The sequence below is a fragment of the Athene noctua genome, chromosome 17 (genome assembly GCF_965140245.1).
Source record: "Athene noctua chromosome 17, bAthNoc1.hap1.1, whole genome shotgun sequence".
NCBI classification, from domain to species: domain Eukaryota; kingdom Metazoa; phylum Chordata; class Aves; order Strigiformes; family Strigidae; genus Athene; species Athene noctua.
Genome location: NC_134053.1, coordinates 10,338,270 through 10,362,145, shown reverse-complemented (window position 1 = coordinate 10,362,145; position 23,876 = coordinate 10,338,270). Strand labels below are relative to the sequence as shown.

The window sequence follows — 23,876 nt, the reverse complement described above, 5'->3', positions numbered from 1 at the left end:
AAGGGAAAGCAGGCTCATCTTTTAGTCTGCTCTTACGTTCCAGTGCTGATGCTTTCACATATTGTCATTTCTAGGGAAGACTGAAGCCTCTGAGCATGGAATCCAGCCCATCCTCTAGCTCACCAAGTGCAGCAAAAACATTTACGGACTGATCTTCTACAGCTCCTCTCAAGCACTAGAATTTCCAGGTCTATATGTTTTCAGGGCACAAGCAACCCCAGGAAAGCTGCTTTTCAAAAGGTATGTAATCTCTTGTTTAGACTGCAAAAACTGAAAAGGGAAAAAAAAAATAATTTAAAATTACCTTTGGCATCAAAACAAAGCAAGTCTTTCTTTTCCTTAAGCTTTAACTGTGCCTTGCACAAAAAAAAATGAACACGTAAAAATGACAACAAAATGTGGATGAAGGTAAAGGCAAGGTACTGGCGTTGGAGATAAGGTTAAATCAGAGCCCAGCAAAAAGAACATGGTAGTGGAAGAAGTTTAACAAGTTCGTTTTATGTGCCACTGTGTCATGCTTCCCTTTGTTGCTCAAGAATGTTGCTTCACTGGTTCCTAGGGTGTGAAAGGGCCATGCTGCTGGGAGGATGTGCCCCACAGACCATGCATGAGCCGCTGTTGGGCTACCTGACGCCGACAGAAAGGGTGATCCGTCTGAAAATTGTTGTTTTACTTGTATTACAGTTTTGCTACGGACCAGGAACTGGTCTGGACTTTGTGGTCAGAGGTCTTCTGTAGTATGATAGTTTGCAGAACAGTACTCTATAGGGTGAAAGTGTAATGAGAGTAGGCAGGTACTCCAACCAAATCAAGGGAAGTTAGTATGCCTCTGTAGAAAGTATTCACAGTGGCCAGGAGGCTTGGGAGATACCCATCTTGTAAGGAGTTCATGAGATTAAGCTAAATGCTTTCTAAAATAATGGAGATCCCTCTCACCTTTGCTGCCTTCAAAGGAAAGAGGCAGGACAAAGCACTCATAGAATGTGTTGTGCTTGCACTTAGAAAGCAAAGCACAGGAGGAGCCTGACAGACCTTGTCGGGAAGAGTAGAGTGCACTGTGAGTGCGTGACAAGCCCTGGCATATATTCACCTCACCACTGCTATCAGTGGCTTGAAGCCAGGCTGGGTCAGAGTTTACACCAAGGACTGACATCTCTCCCTCCTGTCAGTTTTTGTACACATCCTAAACTGCTATTGCACAATCTGGTGTGAGTGGCACGCTCTGCTCAGGAGAGACCTGAGACTGGAAGAGCAGGCTACATCTGTCTGTTGGGCAGGACTGCAATGCACTGCTAGAGACATCTGAGCCTGTTTGCTTTCCTTCCCCTCCTCCAGTTCCCACCTGAACCCCGAGCCCTGAAACAAAAGACTCCCACTAAAAGCAAAGAAGTAGCTGTAGTGGAAGATTCCCTAGTTGCTGCCCACATGTCAACTGCTGCTGCAGGCTGTGGCTTGTGTGATGACAGCAATGATTCAATTAAGTGATTTTTGAATCCTTCCTCTTATGGCAGAAAGTCCTTTGTGTGGACACTCTTAAAGCAGTTAGAGTGGCCAGGAACTGATCGACTGTAAATTTGTAAAAGAAAAGGAGGTGGAACTCTGCTTCACTTCTCTTTTTCTGTCTGTTGTCTCTATCTAGATGCATAGCCAGGCAGTTTGATGACAGTGCCCAGCTGGTTTTTAGCTCTGCCCCTCTGGGGGAAAAAAAAGAGAAAAAGTGATCAGCCTCCTTCACCATTTGTTCTGCCCTTGGTGATCTCAAAGCCTGCTCCAGAGCACATCTTTGTGAGCTCCAAGGCTGTTCGTTGAAACTGCCCCTTCTACCCATTCCAACCTAAAAGACACTTCATAAGCCTTGTAAAGGACCACACTTTACATGTGGAGGACTCAGAAAAGCCAGGGTATGACTCCTGTAACAGCTGTAACTCTCAACTTTTTGCACGCATATTATTTTTAGCTAATATAGATGGTGTTAACATTAATGCCTTAACCCTTGAGGAAGCTAGCTAATTTCCAGGTCGATATGACCAGGGAGCTGGCTAATTTCCAGTGTTTTGGAGCCAAGAAGTGCAATGCCAGGGTGTTTCTGGCTGCTGGTGTTCCTGAGTGGAGCACATCTGGGTCTGCACTTCATCCTGGGCTTCCTCCCACCGTCTGCCACCCCACCATCCTCTCTCTACTTGTGCCGTGGCCCAAGTGTCTTTAATGGCAGGGCTACAAGTTAGCAAGACACAGCTGCATGTCGTGGTACCGCCAGCCAAACTTAGAAGGGGACAAACTGGCAGCTTATTAACTTACAAGGCTGGTGGCTTGAGAGACAACCACCTTGGCCTTGGAGTTTTGCGTGAGTAAGATGTAGCAAAAAACTGACAGCATCAACCATGCACCTACTATTGTTACTGAAAAGTGGCTCTAACTAGGAAAAGGCTGTGGCAAGCGGGCAAAAGAGGAAAAGGGAGGGGGGATTTCAAACGCCACAGCCCAGAGAAAGAAAACCCTGCGTTCGTGCTTGCGTCAGTAGCCTGTCTGTGTGCTGACCCCAGGCTCACCTGAGCCTTGGCAAAGCTCTCCTTTGTTCTGTGTTGGCGTTCAGAATCCAGAGTTATCCCACAGCCACTTTGTGACCCATTCCACCCAGACAGCCTGCCCATGATTGCTTCATAAAGCAAGACCCAGGAATCAAAAACAGAGCATGTTTCCTGAGCAGAGATGGAAAACAGCTGTGCTGGAAAAAAGGAGGGGTTTGCTGGCTGAGCAGTGGAAAATACAGATCAAGGCCTGGTTGTGCAATCTTCCCTGGCTGGCCTTTGGCTGCTATTGTGGCAAGGGGACCAGCTGGAGTTGGTAGGAGGCTGCTGCCGGGCGATGGGGGTAGCAAGAGCTTCTGGTGACAAGGCTAGAAACCCAGAGCTTAGTTCTGCACGTTTTCTGCACGTTTTACAGATGCCTGGGAGGCTGATAAGTGACATCTGGTGATGCTGCTCTCTCCAAGTGTCCTGTGGTCAGATCTGTCTGGCCAGTCCCAGATGGCATTTGAAAGGCCAGGCCTGTTACTCTAAAGGCGCACAGATCTGTAGGGTTACAGAGAAGCAGCATCTGCCCAGGTGTGGAGCTTGATTCCTGCCTAGTGCTCATAAAGTGCTCGCTGTGCGGCCACAGCCAGGGGATGTGGTTATGTAGTCTGGCCAGGTTCCTGCGTCTGAATCCTCGGTGCCCGTACTGGGGAGTAGGTGCACACCAAACAACTAGACAGTGCACACACATGCGGTGCAGGGAGGCTGACCAAAAACTCTTAGAACTAGCATCTGCCACCACCGTCCTCTGAAATCAAGGGAAGGCTAGGAAGGCTACATCACGTTTTTACTAGCCTTAAGTGCTGCTTGCTTCAGGTCAGACTTATGGAAGTGTTCTTGATTTTTATCAAATTCAAAACCTCTAACCAAAAATAAATGAAGCGGCTGAGTCTGAATCCAGAGGGAAGGGGTGCAGGATTCTGTCTGGATTTTTAAATCTAATTATTATGTACAAGGAGAGGATGGACAAGGACAGAGAGGGAGAATTAGGCCTTTTGCTTCAGAGCCAAATTATCAAACAAAAGTTACCCTCTGCTGCTGAGAGAGCCCTGCAACATCTCTCCCGGTACTCTCTGTAACTAAGCAAGAAGCTAAGGTAAGGGGCAAAATGGTGAGAAGGCAGAAAGCAAAGGAAGTAGGCAGGACCATCAATCACATCCTAGGCTGATACATACCAGCTACATTGGCTTCTCTTCTTAGCACCTGGAACAGCAGAAGACAGTATGATGAATGTTTTTCACTCTACAGTATTGGAGCTATGGATGCACTGTAATTGCAGGGAGATCGTGCTTTTTTACAACTGGCTCAGCCTACCAAGCTGAAACATATGGATTCAGACCTTGCTCTGCAGCAGTTTCCAATAGTGTTCATCACTAAGACAGCACAACTGCAGAGGAAAAAAAAAAACAAAACAACAAAACCGATCACTGCTACAGAGCCCATGAGGGAAAGAAGGAAGATGCGGTGTGGTGACCTGTAGGAGGGAGGAAACTGCAGAATTGCAACAAAAGCAGTGCCCAGAGAAGTTGTAGAGGGAAGCAATTTTGGTCCAATTAGTAAACTTTGGCATATTTTTGCCGTCTGTGACAAGTTTTGTAAATCCAGGTACCTCAAGGTGAGGGGTAAGATGGGTGTTGGCTTCAGATGCTGTAAGAAGAGAGTCTTAGTGAAATGAACACCAAGAAACAGTGGTGTTACCAGAAGCACACTGTGCCCTGGAGCAAACAGTAATGTGCAGGGATGGATGAAAGCAGCATTACATTTGCAGTCTAGGGGCTGGCCTCCCAACCAGATGCAACCACTGCATTGTTTGCTTCCTGCCATAAAGGATCCAATAGTCCTGAGTTGGGAGCTGAAGAGTATATATACACCACATGGAAGGAGTGAGGGACTGAATGGCTCTGCTGACAGCAGCCAGACTCTCCTGTGGGAACCCCTTCAGTTGGATTCTCAAGATGCAGCTTACAGGGGGCTGCAGGAGGTGGCTCCCACTGTGCAAGAAAAGAACAAGACAAAGAAAAATGAGTTTTGCTAAGGCAAATGCACTAGCTTTAGCTATTATAAGCCGGGTCACACTAAACTTGGCACACAGCAGGCTTCGCACAAGTGCACAGTAAAATCAATTTGCTTAAACCTGGGCAACTTTGTAGTGCATCCAGACAAACAAAACCCAGCTAGATACATAAAATTAATAGTTGGTAACAGCTTCAGCCTTTGAAAGCTGTTGAAAATTTAGCATTACTTGCAGATAAAATCTCCAGTGCTTCGAAGTTTATTTTCAATACAAAACAGGACAAAGGCCTATTTTAGAAATAATTTTAAAAGTGAGGTGCTAGTCTTTTGGCTTTTACTGACCTGAAATTATTATTTTTAAAAAAACCCGTCCTTCCCTTTTAACTTCTTAATGTGATATCAGTCATCAGAGTTCTCATGAAACAAACGAGCATTCGGCATCTGTATCTACTCAGCAGGGTCCAAATGGGACCTCAAGCAGAGACTGAAACAAAATTTCATTTAAAAAAAATTATGTTTGTTCCCATAGAAAAGTTCCAGTTTTGATCAATTTATATTGCCCCTAGAAAAGCAAAACCCAAACCTATCATTCAAAGGTTTGACCTGATGTCTGACTGCTCTTCAAGAGGGAGAAGTGTAATAGAGAGAAAGCAAGTGTAGGTTTGGGAGAAAAGTCCTACCAATAAATAGGGGCAATGAAAGCAGAGGGAAAAAAGTACAAATTCCCAGGCATTCCAGACATATCTGGTATCCTTTACATCCTGCGCGCTGCACTTCAGTTGTACATATTTCAGTGTTCCACCGCAGAGGCAGCTGCATTTCAGTTGTGAGTTATTATATGAAGAGTTTTGTATAGTTGTCACAGGATCTTATGAGATGAAAAGGAGCTGACCACGGCAAAGAAAGTAAAATAGAACATGCAATCTATTAACTATGCTGGAAACCACTTATGCCACAGAGAAATTGGTGCCAAGAAGCAAGAACTTCCAGAAGAAATTAGAAATAAAGGGGAAAAAAAAGGAAAAGTCACTGGTAGCTGGGAGAAGAGGACAGGCTCATTACCACATCTGAGCTGCTGAAAAACAGTCCCTGGTTTTCTGTAGCTCTTCATCTGTTTTTCTGTTCATTTTTGTCCTTCTCTTTAACCTTGCTGGGTAAAACACATCTCCAAGGACAAATAAAAATGATTTTCTTACCAGTGCTGCTGACTTTGCAACCTGTCAGAAAACTGACTAAACTTGAAGCTCCTTCAGTCAGTCACTTTAAAATATAGTCAGCATTGTGTTTAAAAAAAAAAAAGGGGGGGGGGGGAGAAAAAAAAAAAAAAAATATTAATTCTACACCAGGGTTACTCTGCTGCATATTAAGGCATTCCAACAGGCTCTGGGAGAAACAGCAAAACTGTGGTGATGAGTAGTGTGCAAAGGGAGACATTGCAAAATACTAGGCTTGGCTCCTGCATTGTGGTGAAGATACTTAGTTTGTCTCCATTAAATAGGTATTTTATTGAAGGATCCTTAGATCCAAAAAGCTGGCCTAGGAACCAGAAAACACTATTAAGAACCGAGGTCAAGGAAATGTTAATTAATTTTTCTAGGGTCACACTTAACCTGCCCAAGGAAAAATGTCTGGATCTTAACATTTGAGTGGTTGGAATCTGCAGTGGGTGCTTTTGTCATTAGTTACAGTCATCTTCTCTGGAAGCATTTCCCCTTTTTACCTGCACCACAGGTGGATGGAGAACCATAATTTCTTTTAGGAAACTTTTCCGCCTCAGCTGCTTCTCTGCTCCTCAGAGATGTGCCCAGGGAGTTAGACTTACAGCCCAAATAGACTGAAGGGATTTATGGATTGGCATGTCCAGCTACCATCTACTGTCCCTGGCAAACACTGCTTTCATACTGGGGTTAGGACAAAGCAAGGGTAACTTGTCAAAAACAGCCCTGAATTGCTCAGGGTCACACAACAAAAAAGGTGAAATTAGGATTCCTCCATTATCCATGGCCTGCACATTTACTGTATGCCAGACTGGCCCATGCAATTCATTCTTTCTTATATTCTAACAAGGGTCAGATTTTGGCTTATGAGCAAAGTGCTTAGGTGCATAAAATGATAAGTAGTGTGTGGCTCTTTAGGCTGGGAGTGGGGGGTGTGTCTGCTTGGTGAAGTAGGTGGTTTGGATCCCTGGGCAAGAATAAATGAGGGAGGAAAAAACATGGAGATAGCTATAGGAACAAGGTGAACTCTAGAGCAAAAGATGTAATTTTTCAATCAAGCTTTTAATGAAAAGATCATAAAATAACAGTTTCTCATCACTGTACATTAAGACTGCAAATTTCTGAATGCTGAGATCATATTATAATTTCTGTATCTTTTCATATGACACTTGAGTTGAAGCCACAACTATGTGTGGCTCTGACCTGAATTCAAGCTCTTGAAGGAAATGAACAGAACATTGCAGCAGGAATGTCGGCCTTTCCCTTGCCCTTCCCTCCTCTCCCCCTCCCCAGGAAACATCCAGGGCTCCTAGGCTGACTGATAGTTAAGGCTTAAAATTAAAAATGAGAGAGATGCAACATCCCTTTTTCAGTTGTATTTAAAATACTAAAATAAAACAGGGAAAAATATCCAGCCAGCCAGAACAAGATCCTCTCCTCACAGAAAAGTTATCCCCAGCCAGTCAAAACTCCTGTGGAAGTTAGAGCAACAGCTGTGCTAGGTGCTCTGATTGATAACTCGTGAATGAGAAAGTTTAAAAAGTTCCACTCCTCAGGGAAAGTGAGCACTGTGAAATGTGTCCCCTAACTGCCAACAAATGTAGCATGAAGTATTCTGTTTTAGACCTTCCCTACTGCATCCCACAGGTTCTGCTCTGTTCAAAAACCACTGATCCACTGACCCCTATTCAACATGGGGCTTCAAAAGGCTTAGGAAAATTGGGGCAGGAGGGGAAGAAGAGGATGGTGGTAGGAGACAACTGGAAAAAAAAATGCACTTCTAGCTCTAAACTTATGTTTCAGCATTTTTGAGTCCAGTTAGTTACAACAAGGAAAGCAGAATAAATAGCAATTCTATTGTGGCACAGAGATGAACGAGTACTGAAATGAAGACTTCTGACTAGGAGGTCCAGCTAGGACTCTTACAGTAGAGCTGGAACTGCCTCACAAGGGGTCCCAAATTTTTTCCTTTTTACAAGGAAAGCAGCAAATTTATTGAGTCTGATGGGGAATCATCAAAGGTGAAATTTCTTACCCTACTTTGAAAAAAAAGCAAAATACAAGGAGTGGAAACGGGCTGAGAATCAGCTACTGATTGCCTGCTTGTCTCCTGCATAAAGTACCAAGGGACTTAAAACACTGCAACAAGCTACTTTCAGCTATTGAAAGCAACCCACAGATTTTTCAAGAATATGGCCGGTTCTGGAGTGCAAGAGTAAGCTCATGAAAAGAAAGGGGTTTACAATAAATTTGCTGATGTCGAGCAAATCCTTAGGTTTAAACAAAAACTAAGAAAAAATGCTAGAAGTCTATTTAATTATTCCAGAATTACAGCTCAGAGCTCATTTAGATTTTAAACTCTTACTTAAACAAATGTTTATTCAATCATGCCGTCTCAATGATGAGCATTTCTACTGTCTGGGGAGAGCTAAATGTTTACTATCTAGAGCCTCTCAAACCCATTTAAAATGTAGGGAGATTTTGTCTCTTTGTTTTTTATTTGCTTTTCCCTTAACTCCAGCACAGCTGATTGGAAAGGTTTCTGAATTTGGCAAATATCCAGAAATCAATAAACATCCTTTCTTCATGCTAATTTTTAAGGCTGTAGCAGGTCCATAACTGTTAACTCCATCAATACTGGAACAAGAGGCTTTGTGAAGCACAGCTCTTCCCAGGGACTCTAACCACCTTACACTACAGGGAATCCGATGCGTCAGCATAGCTTGCAAGGCCCATCACAAGATGGCACAGAGGCTGTTGGGTTTGGCACAAAGCTTCCTCTAGTTTTCTTAGGCATCGACTCCCTACTCGAGATCCTTACTGCTACCACAGGGAACAGTAAGTGGGGGATGAGGGGAACTTTAGCAAAGGAGCAATGTCCTGTCCTTCAGGGAGGACAATAGACTTGTCTCAGTCACAAGCTGCAATCGGAAGCACACAGCAGTTCCTCTGATGACTTTTACCTTCTCCGGGTTTTGCCAGCAGTCACCTTGGAATTTGTTTTGTTTCACTGAGTGCACTGGATGTTTCCCTGGTCAAGACCCATACTCCTGCTTTTCAGAACTGAAGCGACACGGTAAAATACTGCTAACCCAGACTTTGAACCTGCACTGCTTGAAAACAATGCTTTCCACACACACGAGAGAGAGGAAAAAAAAAACAAAAACCAAAACAGGAATCTTAAAAGAGTGACACTGTAAATGGAAACATTTAAATACAGCAAAACATAAATTCCTCTTCTATGCAAAGCTACAAAAGTCCAGTCTTTGTATTGTCTTCACAGGTTATGGTTTATGGCTATGCTGAGAGTCTCTGAGATTCTTTTTTTTTTTTTTTTAATATATTTTTTTCATTTTTTTGAAATCCTGTAGAGAAGACCCTGCGGACACATCTTTGTGTTTGCAACTTTCTGAATTACATTGCAAAACTGTGCATACAGAATCTGAGAAATAAATACATTCATTACTGCACATACATATTGATACAAAAACAACACTGTCAAATAGTGTTTGCACCATCTTTGTTAGATATTAAGACCAGGCAAAATTAATATTTCATTTTCCATCAGCCCCCCCTCAAATGTTTGAGGTGGCTTTGGTGTAGAAGGTAAAAGCTACAAAGGGTCAAGACTAATGACGGGGAGCTTTTTTTTAAACCTGTTTTTTTTGGCTTCAGCGGTATTTTAGCAAACCATCTTCATTGGTCATCTTTAGACTGTTCTAACATGCAAATCAAGCTTAGGTTTCCATCTAGAAAGCCTTAGGAGTTTTGGTTGGGCTCTTTGCACATGACTGTAAGGTCTGGAGTGAATCAATCCAGCTGTTTAATTAAAAGGTGGCTCAGATGCTCTGAACAGCACAGCTCAGGCCCCAGCACAGCTCCAAACAGGAGGCAGCTGGGCGCCCATGCTCTCATCCTCACGCCAGACCATTAAAGCTACCCAAGTCACCGCAGGGAGATCAGCCACCTCTGCCACAGCCTCTGCCCGGCGCAGAGGAGCGGTTCAGAGTTGTGCGTGCTTTTCCATGTCAGCAGCCACAAAGCCTCACAGAAGCTGCATGTCAATAGCTCTTTGGTGTCTTCTGTGATCTTTGTGGCTCCTGATAACTCCCCCAAATGCACAGAGCTGGGCTTTTGGGGTTTTTGCCAGGAAATTGTTTTTGGAGGTTTTTCAATAAAGGATCAGAAAACAGCTCAGCCCAGCTCCCCATGCCTAACGTTGAGGAGATGTACTGGGCATAGCAGCTCCCACCATCTTCTGACAACATCCTTCTCTATCTCTAGAGCTTCTTGCGTCTCTTTCTTTAACCTCTTATTACCCTCAGACTCCTCTGAGGACGAGGTAGGCTGGAATGCCTCCGCAATAGTGCCTGGGTCTCACTCCCAGCAATATCTCTGATGGGTTGAAGACAAAAAAAAAAAATCTACATGCCATATTTCTAATTGCCCTCCCTCGCCCCACCCTCCCCAAGCTGGAATGCAGGCTGGGACATGGACCTCCCCTCCCAAGCTGGGGAACGCTGCGTAGCCTTCAGAGACAAACCAATGGAAAAAGCAAAGATTAATTTTGACTGGCCCCTAGATCTGTTGAGGTCTGAAACTGTAAAAGTTTATGTAAACAATGAGATAAATATATTAGTACTTTTCTGAGCCAAGTGAGGTTCCATACTCATTCAAATGTGCTTTGGTTTAAAAAATAGTTTTGTGAATTTGGGTATGAGCTTCTTTATTCTTTTATACAACTTTTGCTATTTTATCTTTTTTTTTTTCCTGTTATTCCGAAAACATTCTGGAACTAAGTGACTAAAGCATATACTTAAGCTGCCTGGCCTCTTTTTTTTTTTTATTTTTGTTTTTTTTGTTTGTTTTTAAATTGTTTTATTCCTCTTGAGGCTCTTTGTGTATTTAAAAAAAAATTAAAATAAAATAAACAAAAAACAAAAAAATGCAACTCCCTCCCCCCCACCCTAAAACTCTTAAAATCTTAAATATGAAACTAGTGTTTTGCTTTCTCATTAAAATACAGAAAAATGTTTGATACAATACTATGTCGTACAAATGCAGTTGAGTGTTTAGGCCCCAAGCAGGCCTGAAACAGTCCCTGAAGTTTTGAGTATTATTAGTTATTCATTATTACTGTCACAATTTGGAAAATGTTGTTTATACTCAATCTATGGAACACAACTTTACACAGCTACTTGAAAAAAGAACAAAATTTCCTTTTGTACAATACTCTTGCTGTACACAGACTTTATGTCGTATTGTTTAAGTGCTGGGGAAGGGATGAAATAAAAAAAAAAAAAGACGCTCCGAAAAAAAATGTTTAAAAATAGCATTGGGTCCTGAAACTTCAACAAGATTCTCAAGGCTTAAGAAACAAATGAACAGGGGGCCTGGGGCGGGAGAGGCTACATCACCCACACGCAATTATAAAAATGGAATTAAGTGAGGGGGAGCAGGTTATTTGCCTGCTGAGGAGCTCACGGCTTCCTCGTGCCTTGGGCTGCTCTGTGGCTTGGCTCAGTCAGTCACAGCTTGAGCTGCTGTCCCAAGGGTGGCTTCTGCACAGCCACCCGCCTGCTGTCCCCATCACTGGCTGTGTGCCACAACGGTGGCGGACCCATCTCAGCAAACTGCAGGGCCACAGGCAAATGGGGGAAACCTGCATCCAAAACCCACAGGGGGGGACGGGGCTCATCCCTGGCCGTGCCCTTCTCACTAAGGGAGCTAAAAATTGTTTTGAAAATCTGGACTTGATGGGTCCTTAGCCAGCTGACAGCAAGGGGAGCCTGCTCTGGCTGCAGCCTAAGCCAGTGTGGGCTTGAGCTCAGCTTTGGGATGGTTGGAGGGAAGGTAAAGGCACGGTGAAAGTGCCTAGGAACTCATCTTGCACGGCTGTCCCTGGGCCCTGCTGAGACTTGCTCTGAGAAAAAGGTAGATGGCAAGGCCTTCCCTGTCCTCCCCAAAGACTATTTTGGGGACATTCTAAGGGGAGTTTGGCAAGGAATCAAGGAGAAAAGTATTCAATATATATTCAAAATGTGGAAGTGCTAAAGACACTAAAAACCCACCTAACACCCACCCCCCCAAAAAAAAGAAAACAGCGCATCTCAGCACAATTAGAAAAAAACCAAAAGTCCATGCTCCCCTCTCACGCTCCACAGCTCGAAGGTGTCTGGGAGCAAGCAGACAATGGCACTGGGAGAAGCACACTGGAGCGAGACCGGCGAGAGGGGCGAGCGTGTTCCCTGTAACGTGACACCAGGCCAAGGCTCAGCGCCTTTGGGTTGTCTATTGCTTGGAGCCTGGATTCCAGTTTCCTCAGTTCAATCAATTGACCCAAAAACTTCTTATGGACTAGTCTACCTTAACAAAAAAACAAACCAACAAAAACAAAAAAAAACAAACAAAAAAATCCCAATAGAAAATGAAGCTTATATATTTTTGTTTTAGTCGAACATGCTCACTTTTTTCTTTTTTTTTTTTGGTCGAAACGTAAAAAAATTGGTTTTGTTTTTTAAAAAAGACAAAATGTGAGGTTTGGTAAACCTTACGCATAGTGACTATACTGGTTTGAGTGGAAAAAAAAAAAAAAAGAAAAAACACAAGTGTAAACCTTAATTCAGAAGGGATGATTCTACTGGCTGTGAATTTTTACCACCACAGTCACGGGAGGCTTGAAATAAGCCATAGCTTTCCACAAGGTCACGCCAACAAAGTCAAGGGGGCCAAGAATCGGTGGGCTAAGTTCTCTGTCTTCTCTCCTAAACCAATAGCAGCTGTTGGCTGTGATGTCTTATGCAGATGTTGCGAGAACATTTTGTTTCTTTTTCTTTTCATTTTTCTTTTTTTTTTTTTTTTGTGTGCGTGTGTTAAATTGTCTAAAAGGGAGGATATGAAACACTTTGGTTTGCTTTTTCCTCCTCTCCCCCACCTTATTGCACTCTGGATTCTAGTAAATTATAGGCTGCTATGCCCTCACCCTCTGTCCTGCCAGGTGTTTACAGACTGACCCAGATGTGCTGGGGGAGTGGAAGATGAGGGGGACATTTTCCCCTCCCCATAGTATCCAGATTCAATAAACAAAGCTGGAAAGGGCCCAAAAAGCTCAGAGAAGTTTTCTTCTTTTATCTAAAAGTGACTACAAACAGCCAAGAGACTGCGAATGAGCCAGTCCAAGCAGCCAGCACAGCCTCTGGCTCAATGTATTTTTTGCTTTGTCTTTGGCCAAGCTTTGCTTTAATATTTCTCTAGCTGACTTTTGATGGAAGGACAGGGTGGTAAAAATCCCTTAACTTTAATTTAGCCTCTACTTTTATACATTTAATTACTTACAATAAGAGAAAAAAAATGCCTAATCTTTCACTAACCATCTTATTGTTCTCATGAATTCAAGAGGTAGCAAAGGTAACAAGTCTGTCCACACAGACTCGCTCTTTAGTGAGGGAGGAAAGCTAAAAACATACACACACACAAAAAATAAAATAAAAAATAATAAAAAAGTACCTAAGGAACTTGTAGCAAGTCCAGCCTACATCAAACCCCCTCCCCACCCACCCACCCTAGAATTAACCTCAGACCTTCCAGTTCAAACATTCACATAAACGTTACAATGGTTTTTCCTTTAATAAAACAAGTACCTCTAAGCAAAGAATATTCATACGAAACTACTAGAAAAGTAAAGACGACCCCCTGCTCACTGAAAGAAATTCCCAGGGCATCCAGTCCCTGTTCAGTCATGGGTAAGGCAGAAGAGGTTTGTGTGTTTTGTGGGAAAAGGTGGCGTGTGGTTACGTGTGCCAAGGATAAAGATCAAAACCAAAAGAGAGAGAGAGAGATGGTGAGGGAGGCATCACCATTTCTTTAAGTGAAGTATTGGGCTGGCGCACACTTAGGTAGACTGCTCTCCCCACCATCACCAGCCCAGGAGAAGGGTGGTGGGTTCCACCACTGCTGTGGCTTTCCCACAGTATCTGAAGGGGCTGCCAACCCTGTGAGATGGTCCACAGACACAGCTTCTGCGCTTGTGAATTCAACTCTATGTTTTTTCACAGCTACTTAGGCCACTGAAAAGGTGTACTATTTTAATGGCAAGAAATGCCCCTGCTGAGTTTGGTTTTAAGAGAGCTGAGTAGGGTGACAGTAACATAAAGGAAAGAGGCAGGGAGGGGGGATCCAGCAGAGGCTGAAAGTTCCCCATGGTCCCCCTACCTGCTCCAGATAATCAATATGGCAATGAAGTCAATGTGAGCAAAAAGAAGTGGCATTTCTTGCCAGATCACCAAGATTTGGAGGGAGAGTTGGACTAAATGCATCAGCTTGGCTGTGGACCTTTCTTTTTTTAAAAAAAGGGAAAAAAGGAACTTTTTTTTTTTTAAATGTTAAAGCTACATTTGTTTAGGCCTCCCATGACTGAACAGAGTATGGGGAGTTGCCCCCTTTTTTCTTTTTTTTCTTTTTTCTTTTTTTTTTAAGCAGCAAGTCTACAGAAAGGTAAATCACTGCGGATGGGCTCGAAGCTCATTCTGGAGTCTTTGGCTTATGTGGGAGAGGTATGCATTCGCAGGTGGCTGATCAGATTGCGCTGCTGGGTGAATTTCCCACCACACAGTTGACATTCGTAAGGTTTTTCTCCTGAGTGGACACGCATATGCTCTGTCAGTCGGTACTGCCGGGTAAAGCGCATCCCGCATTCCTCGCAAGCAAAGGGCTTGAGCCCTAAGTGGCTGCGCATGTGCCGTGTCATGGTGCCCCTCTGCGTGAACATCTTGCCACAGATGTTGCAAGGGAAGGGCCGCGTCAGCCAGTGAGTCTTCTCATGCTGCCGCAGCGTGGCTGGATCCTTGTAGCTCTTCTCACACACTGAACACTTGAAGGGTCGGGACTCCGCGGCATAGGACTGGTTGGGGTTGGACAAATCCTCGGCTTCATCCTTGCCGCCGTACGTGCCTTCCTCCTTGATGTAAAGGTCTTCCTCGGTGTGCGTCTCCACATGGGCATTGAGCTGCTCGGAGCTGGGGAAGCCTTTGCCACAGGGAATACAGACATACAGGTTGTCACCGTAGGCCACTGGCTCAAACCCCTCCTGCCGGTAGACATAGTTGGCACTAGTATGCCCACCACTCTCGCTCTCACTCTGGCCACTGTCGTCACTGTTCTCCTTACCATTTTCCACCTCCTCCTTACACGGGTAGGGTAGGTCTGCACCATAGGCCCCAGCCAGACTCCGCTCCACAGACTTGGACAAGGGACCCAGCAAGATACCATTGGGCAGCCCTTCGCCCTCGTCCCTATCTTTGCCCCCCTCCTTTCGGTCAAAGGCGTTGTCTTTCTTGATCCACTCCTTCTTGCGGGACGAGTGCCGAAGGCCCTTGCGCTGGCTGCTCTCCGTCAATGAGTGGTGGCACTCTTCACTCAGATCCATCTCCATGGGGTCGCTGCTGTCCGCCATGCTGTGAGGGGCTCCGACTCCAGACTCGTCAAACGATGAGGCACTGTTGGCTGCGGGGGCTGAGGCAGATTGGGGAGAGCCATGCTGGCTTTCACTGTGCTGCGTGTCATCGTGGGAGGCTGCAACAGGGAGCGACGGGCTTTTTTTGGACAGGTCGAGGCCTAGCTCCTGATCACCGGTGCTCCCATTTGCACTGCTGCCCCCACCGCCATTCTTACTGGCTCCCCTGCTTAAGGAGTGACAGTTCTCTTGGTTGGAGCTGCTGATGAAGACCTCGTCATCAGAAAGCTTTCCCTTTGACAGCTCCTTTGAGTGCGAGCCCTTCAGCCCCTCATTTGACCCTGAATAGCGAGCTTGGATGACCGAAGCAGTGGAAAGTCTCTGACTCCTGGCAGATCTCCCAACACCAAGGCCACCGGCCTTGCCAGCAAAGGACTTGCCGTTCCGCTTCAGCTTCTTTCTGCAGAGAGCTGCCAGGTCGTGCAGTTGGAGGTAGCTTGCTGCGGTGAGGAGAGCATTAAAGTTCTGTTCACCGGGCTGGTCAGTCGTTAAGAGCTTACCAGTATAAATAAAGTCCAAGATCTGCCGGAACACGGTGGGGTTCACCATGTCCGTGTCTAAGTTAATCAGGTTGTCATGCAGGACAAGGGATTTGAAATACATGCTGCTGGCTGCCAGGATGTTCTTATGGGCACGAAACAGGGCATTTTCTACCACAATGATCACATCACAGAGGAAACCTTTGGCTCGTTGCTGGTTCAGCTGCAGTAGCAGTTGTTTGGCATGATTTGGCAGTTCCATCTCCACCTTCTCTTCCTTTCACCTTCACCTTACCACCTGCAAAACAGGAGGATGAGAGGTGTGAACCTGCTGTTTCCACTTGAACAGGTCTACATTTAATAGACTGGCTTAACACGGTACAATCTATGTTAGGCTTGACACTGACTAAGGAGCTCTGGGTACATTCAGCCCTGCAAGCTGTGATCCTGCTTGGAATACAGAGAGAAGTATTTCTCATGCGAAGATTTGATTCAAGTCTCAAAAATGAGATTTGTAAATATGTTTTTACAAAAGCAATCGTCGTTGGATGGAATTACTATTCAAAAGATAATAGCAGGAAAACAATAGCTAGGTACAGGGGAAAGCATTTTCCCTCTTCTGACACAAATCTGAAGGGAGTATGAGGAGCAAAAAAAAAGAGAAGAAAAAAAGCGCATCTACTTCACTGCCATTTACATATCTGAGCATGTAAAATAATTATCATAAGCTGCAGCTTCCCTGCTTTAACATATAGTTTGGTTTTTGGCTCTTACATGTTGAAATCTTAAAACACCCAGCTGTTCTGAGGTTGAGAAAATGGCATGTAGCAACTAAATCCATTGAAGATGGAATTAATCACACTGAGGTGTGAATGGGAAATCTCCTTAAGAGTATGAAAGGCTGCTTTAAAAACCACCCCCCTGCAATGTCCACATCCCAGTCCATTTACATGAAGGGCTAGAATCAACCCTGAACTGGCTGAAATTCAGGATGATGAGCTAGCTAAATGCCACCAAATGTATTCAACAATCTGAAACTATTTTCTTAAATTAATTCTGACCTGCCTTTTGTTTTGAAGGGATGTTGTTTAAACTGATAGACTCAAGTAATCATGTCAAGTCTCTCTACCTTGAAGTACTGGGAAAAGATGAAAATTGTGGTTACCTCTGTGTAGTTTATGTATTTCACAAACAATATTCACTACGTATTTTAGTTTAGATATTTATATTGACTTTTCCAGTACTATGGACTGTAAAAAATACGTAGTTTGAGGCGTATCAGAACTAATTGCAGTTGCACATTTGGTAGGTATGACAATACCTAAAAACTAGAACTTAAATCAGGGGCTGCATTCAGGAATCCAAGATCAATTTTTAAACCTTTTTTCTTGAGTTTTTTGTTTGAAAGTGCCAACTACTACTTGTAAGGGGCATTTATCTGTTAAAGTAGATTTTAAATAGTTTCTGAGGTTCAAATGTAAGAATTAAATATCAAACATACAACAGCCACCTTTAGCCTTCCACTTCCTTCCTTCCTTACCCAAGTTCACTGTGGTATTGAAACAGATTTGTCTTACTGAAGGAGAGGCAGGCCATAAGTCCATAGAAATTAAAAGCTTAAATTCTCTCTTAAAATCATCATTAGTTAATGTTTTTATTGCTTGTGAGTCCCTTTATCACATTCCATCCCATCAGATTTCAAATGATGAAGCATTAGACTGTATTATCTTCCCTCTGTGTCAAGTATATGTGTATATAAGAAAAAGAACTAAGGAGTGATGCTGTCAATATTAAAAAGAACCTCCTTCAAAACTTATTCTTACTAACTGGCAATAAATAGAAAGATTTAATTTGGCAGAAAGGTGATAAATTTACATCATCCATTTCTGCACAACAAAAAGACTTTGCGTTATGAAAAAAGCTACCAAAAAGTAAACAAATGCAATTTTTTCTTCAATGCTGATGCTTGACTAGCCTGGTACTTATACTTTTACCAACAGATCTGCCAAGCAGGTGCCTCCCTTCTTCAACAGGACACATTTCTTCAACTGGTTAGCTGGTCAGCCTGGTACTTGGATATGCATTTGGTAGAATTTTGTGGCCCCTGTTCTGTGCACCAGCACCTAATTTTGCATCCACACAGATATCAGTGGCTTGTCGCCTTGACCCACAGCTAAAATGGCTGCTCTGCTTTTCTGTTCTATATTGTTTTAGTAATGGATGGGACACAAGAAGACGGTGGAGCTACCACTGTGCCTTTTTATGCACATGAATGTTGTTCCCAGAGGTGACTGGCTTTAGAATGGGTGGCAGCCAAAAGGAGGAAATACAGGCTTGCCATGGTGCTAGCCAGTTATTTCTTCTCCATCTATAGTATTTCTGTCATAGAAATTCACCCTGCAGCATCACAAAAACGTGATAAGAGACAGGGATTACCACCACTGAACAGTGTTGAGCACTTTAAAAACAAGTTTTGCTGTAATTAGTTACATCAGAGTTGCAGCATGCAGGCAATGTGTCTGGTTCTAGTGGCTTGCTTCCAGAATTGCTGATTAAGAGGAAGAAGCAACAGCACAGAGGCACCAAATACTCACTTTTATCTAGCCAGGCCAGTAAAAGCACTTACTTCTGGGTCACTGAGATATATTGATAGGGAAGGACAAAAACATGGCTTGCAATGTAACACAGCATCTATATATAAATGCATCCTGCTCAAGAATAAGCAAGAGACAGACTACTGCGACGCTATTTCACTACAAACATAATGGTGCTTCTCCATGCATAGAACACACAAAATCCCTGGATACAATTTTGAAGTGTTCCATAAAGGACAAATATGGGAAAGGAAACAGCAGTCGGTATTTTTCGCCTAAACAGACTAATAAAAAAAAAGTATGTTACTGAAGTAAAAGCAAACTTATTTCCTATTCATGTGGCACTTGAAGCAGAGGTCTAGAAATCTCTGTATACGTGTTTGTCTAAGCCTTTGCAAGAGTCAAGGCTTGCTGCAGCTAGTAAAGGGAAATATTTTTAGATTTTTCTTTTTTTTTTTCTTTCTGCCTTAAATGATATTGAAACCAGGTAATGAGCCTGCAGGGAAAGCCCTGAAAACAGGGGTAGAATTATAGTTCTGCTTTTTACTGACCTTCATGAGGAAGATAATGTTATTATTAAACCTCAGTAGGTTCTGCAGCATAAAAATTAGCATAGTACAAGTTGTTTAAATTACCTCTATTTATCTCACATGTCAAATTTTACGGAAGTATTCATGTTCGGTAGGACATAAGTATACAGTAGGTTATTACCTTTAGTAGATTTTAAAAGCAGTGGTCAGGTTTAAGCACTATAACACTGCGTATCGAACTTGAATTTGTTAGCTGAAGTCTAACATGGATTTAGCAACCCCAACAAAATGAATGTAATGGAACAAGGCAGCAAAACCTTCAGCCAAGTTTACAGCCTCGTGTTTAAAATTTTGGCAGAATTGCCCACTGAGGGCTTTTACCAGGACAGCAACACGGGTCAGGGGAACACACCTTTGACTGACGTACCTTTGTTGACAAAAGCTTTATAGCATCAACCTGGCTAGTTTATCTTGTAGCAGTCCTAAACAAAAACAAATCTATTCCAGATATTTTCCAGAGCTGACCAGTTACAAACCCTTCTTCAGCAATGATGCATTTCAGAGGTAGAGGAAGAGGGGTGTGTTGGAAAACTTGTTAGCAAAAGACAAGCAGGCATTATTCCTTAATCTATGGCATTCCTAAAATCTCACTTCTAGCTGAAAGCATGGGACCAAATACAGCTATGAGGTTAAGTCCGGTATAAAAGTTAGCAGATCATCCGAAACAAATGGCAGGTGCAGCCTTACAGAGGCCTTGCTATCCATTAGTTTGCAGAGACTGGCTCTTTAACAAACCCTGAACGTTTGGATAACATCACTGCCACCAATAGTAACAACAAAAACCCCATAAAACCTTGGAAAATCACAGTGGTTTATGTTTCTTGTATCTCAGCATCATTTTTAAGAACCGTTCCTTTTCTGTTTTCTGCCAAAAGATAGAAAATACATACTCCCAGTTCAGAGGAGCCCTGGCTCAGAAAAGCCTCAGATGCTCTTCCAGTAAAAAAGCCCCAAATCCCAGACCTCAAGAATATGTAGATGTCTCACTGGGGCCACAGTCTTTTATAACTGAATTTGGTGTGCAACATTTCACTTCTTTGCATTTAAAACAGGATCACAGAAGGCTTTGGACAAATAGCATTAGAGATGGGGCTTTTTTTCAGATTCAGGTTGCTTCCTAGTCATTTAAGACACATAGTTTTCAGAGCAATTGAACCTGCTCAAATATTCTTGTGCAAGTACAGAATGAAGCAAGACTGAGGCTCTCCACTACCTCCACCATATCCATGACACTGAGACACAGCACATGCAAAGACATGAAAAATACAGGGCACAAATCACAGAATACAGTAATGCTGCAAGCAGATGCCACACATCAAACAAAGCTTCGCAAGCTAAAAGCCGATAGCGTTTTCATAAGCAATACTGCCCAAAGGAGCTGAGTAACTGTGAGCTGCTGTGCCCAGCCTGGGGCACACTGTGATCCCCTGGGCATGAAGACTGTGCAGAACACACAGACTGCTCCAGGAGCTGTGCTGCTCTCACTACAAAGCAGGAAAAACTTAATTTTCTCTCAATTTCCACAAAGACTCTGAATGTCACAGAAAATTAGATTGCCCAAGTACAGGAGAAGAGGAATCCCTTCACCCCTTTAAATAGTATAAAATCTACATATTCACTACAGATTTGATTCTCTTTAATATCACTAAATCTCTTCCTCAAAGTAATTGCTTGAATGAATGCTAAATGTGTTATCTTAGCAACCTCTGGCAGGAGATGCTATTTGATTTCATCTTTGAGTAATAGATTGCAGCATATGAATATTGTTTACCTTTTAAGAAGCAACACCAGTGAAGCAAAGAATCAATCAAAAACAGATCTAAGGAATCACTCATTTCACGTAGAGGATTTGTGGATGGATGAGAAGGCTAGACACCGAGCACCTGAACAGTGAGCTAACAGTACTGCAGATAAAAACCAACAAACAGATTAGATGTGATGTATCAAATTAGATGCTGTTAAAGCATTAGCCTACTGTGCATGTTATAATAACACCTAAAAAAGATAATGGCCTGCTTACTTATTTCTCCACCTTCCCAAGCAGTTGTGCTGCACTGAGCAGACACTGCAGCAGTGAGCGTGGGGAAGAACAAGACAAAATTAAACCAATTGTTTCCTGCATTGCTCTTTCCCATCAATTTACTTCTGACATTAAAAATGCTGTGTCCAGCTGCTACTGGATCTGGGTGAAACTGAAACAGATGACTTCTGCACCCTTCAGTTTCAGATGAACTAACTTTTTTAGAGCATTTGGGAGACACTGGGAAGAGAGCTTTCCTGTTGCTCACTGGCTCCTCTGATCGTCCTCTCCCCACATCCCAACAGAACCTGTTTCCAGGACTCTCCCAAGGTATCAAGTGGGCTTTCATGGCCGCTAACCTTCGCCCCAGGAGCTGCAGTTGGCAGGTCATTAGCCCATGCCTTGTAAAGGTATTCACATTCCAGAGCAGCAGAGGCACAGGGAGGAATGCAGGAACTGTGTTAGCCCAAATGGTTCCCTATCCCCAGCCCCTGTGAGCAGGCAGACAGCAGAACTCGGAAGCAGAGGCAAGAACATGCATTTTCATCATTGGCAGTGGAGCAGCAAAAGCTCTGTGAAGTGGGCTCAAGCAGAAAACAGGATGCAGCACCCTTGTTTTTCGCACAGGAGTATCTCTCACTTCAAAATAGGTAAGACCAGAATGCCGAGTTACTTGGGGAGAGATCTGTGGAGCTGGGGAAGGGAGAGAAAGCGACATGCAGGACAGAGCAGGATGTGCGGCTGATGTTGCAGGTGTGTACATGGAAAGGAGAAGGAGAATGGACAATCATTTTGCAGAGGATACCACATCAGCAAACTTAAAAGTGGCCCTTGTTTAGTTTGTTACATTCCAATCAGTGCCAGGCCGAGCTGCCCTCCCAGGTCCCTGAAGCAGCTCCTGCAGGACTCCGGCAGAAAGGGTATAGCTTTGCTTATGGACACAAGCACCAGTTCGGTACCTCTGTGCGGCAACATTTGGACATTAGGAACATGGGCAATACACCCTCAACTGCTACCAGCTCCTGGCTCAAAAAGGAGAGAAGAAAAAGAGTCAGATGATTTCCCAGTCCCTTCTCTTTCCTGTTCTAGAATAACAAGGAGAGCCTGACATGGCTAGGACCTTCTCTACTGCATGGCAAACTGCCCAGAGAAGGGGAATCTCCATGGGTGCAAAGGGTAGGGGCCCTGTGTATATGAAAGCACTAACATCAGGAGAGCAAAGTGATTTCCAGTCAGTGCAAGGCTGCAGCAAAGCAGGAACACCTTGCTATACAAGCTGAGACTACGAGCAGTAGAATGCAGATTAACCACTTGGTTGCCGCTTACCATGCCAGGTACATTGGGCTAAAGGCACCTCCATCCAGTGCTGCCCGACGTGCCAGGTACATCCCATGATGTTCCATTGAAATCACAACAGGCCATCAATAGAACGTGGCTGCACGGATGCAGAATGGAGAACCAGCAGGGACGCTGTTAAATGCAATTAAAAAACTGCAATCAAAATTGAAACGTACATTTTAAAACGGCCACCTGCCTTAAATATGTAACTACTAGAACAACCTCCCCTCCACCCATCTCCCCAGAACTGCTGAACTGTGACGGAAGGCCTCTGCAAGTTTCTTGATGACTCTCTCTGGCCACCTCCATTCAGGACTCCCAACAGCACTGAGCTTCAGGGGGACCAGTCCATATATATCCAAGAGCAGCAGATCCCAGGATGTCCGAACCAGCTTAATTCTGCCCAGAAACTAAATACCACCATTTAGAAATGCCTCAACAATTAGAAACGTCTGGCGCCAGAGCTTCATGGTCTCATTCCCCACACAGTACAAGGCAGTGGAAGAAACACTTAAATGATGATCCTCTGTGTTGTCCCCATTTTCCTGTCCCTCTTCCCAAGCCTTTGAAATCCTGCTCTTCTAGAGATGTTATGGCATTGAGTCAGGCTGGATCCTTTGGCCTTTGTTACGTATGTGGTGCAAGACAGGAAAGGAAAATGGTGTATACCCTCTCCTATTTACAATGATGCTTAACTGATAATTTAATCTACATTCTCGGAGACTTGAGATCAAGCTGATTCATGGTGAATGGCCGTTAGTATAAGAGTCACAAAACGTAAGATCTGTAATTCCACCCTTCCCCGCCCAAAGGAAAAAGCAAATCTTTTCCATGTCAGGGAAAGGCACGTCCCACAGATACACTCAGCTTGTCAAGCCTAGGGTATCCTCTGCAGTGTGTATCCTCCCCCCAGAGTTCCTGTAATCACCTCCACAGGATTATCAAGGAGGACAGTCTTAGGGTAGATGCTAAGCACAGGTCCCTTTCCGCCCTTCTACGCTTTCTAAGTGGTGATGCTGCCCCAGTGAAAAAAAAGTCAAAAAACCACACAAAAACACAGAACAGAAATAAGCCTGCGACCTCACAGGAATTTAAAATAGGTTTATAGACCCTCATGGCAAAGTTAAACTTCTGCATAGCTCTTGTCACATTGATAGCAGCATGTCTCCAGCTGTGCTTCTGGAGATAGAAATCTTACATTTTAAAAAGTTAGAAGAATACTGATTATCATTTCAACCTTCAAAGATAAGAGGCCAAATGAAAAAGACTTACAATAATTAACGTAATTGGATGAGAGACAATGTAAAGGAGGACACTGGCCTGGGAAATAGAAAGTGCCTTTGCGAAAAAGACACTGAATGTAAGGAGATAGTTATTCATTCTTCCTGGACATCTGCTGGGCTCAGGCCCAGGACAGTGTTCCCATCATTCCCACCTGCATGCTTTATCCCGACAATTCTGTAACTAAATCCCTTTCACACTGAACTAATAGGTCTTTTGTATTCAGATCGCCCTGTTTTGACTGCTATAGACTGAAGATT

General features: G+C 43.7%; 1 protein-coding gene across 1 annotated transcript in view; it reads right to left on the bottom strand.

Annotated features, from left to right (window-relative positions):
* Positions 1-10,811: 10,811 nt before the first annotated feature.
* The window catches only part of HIC2 (HIC ZBTB transcriptional repressor 2), a 77,168-nt gene continuing 64,103 nt past the window's right edge, over positions 10,812-23,876 (bottom strand). Inside the window, exons 2-3 of the mRNA XM_074921516.1 lie at positions 22,324-22,467; positions 10,812-16,091 (exon numbers count right to left, since the gene is read on the bottom strand). Of these exons, the coding sequence (XP_074777617.1) occupies positions 14,343-16,055 (1,713 nt within the window). The 5' untranslated portion in view covers positions 16,056-16,091; positions 22,324-22,467 and the 3' untranslated portion in view covers positions 10,812-14,342. The remainder of the gene's footprint in view (positions 16,092-22,323; positions 22,468-23,876) is intronic.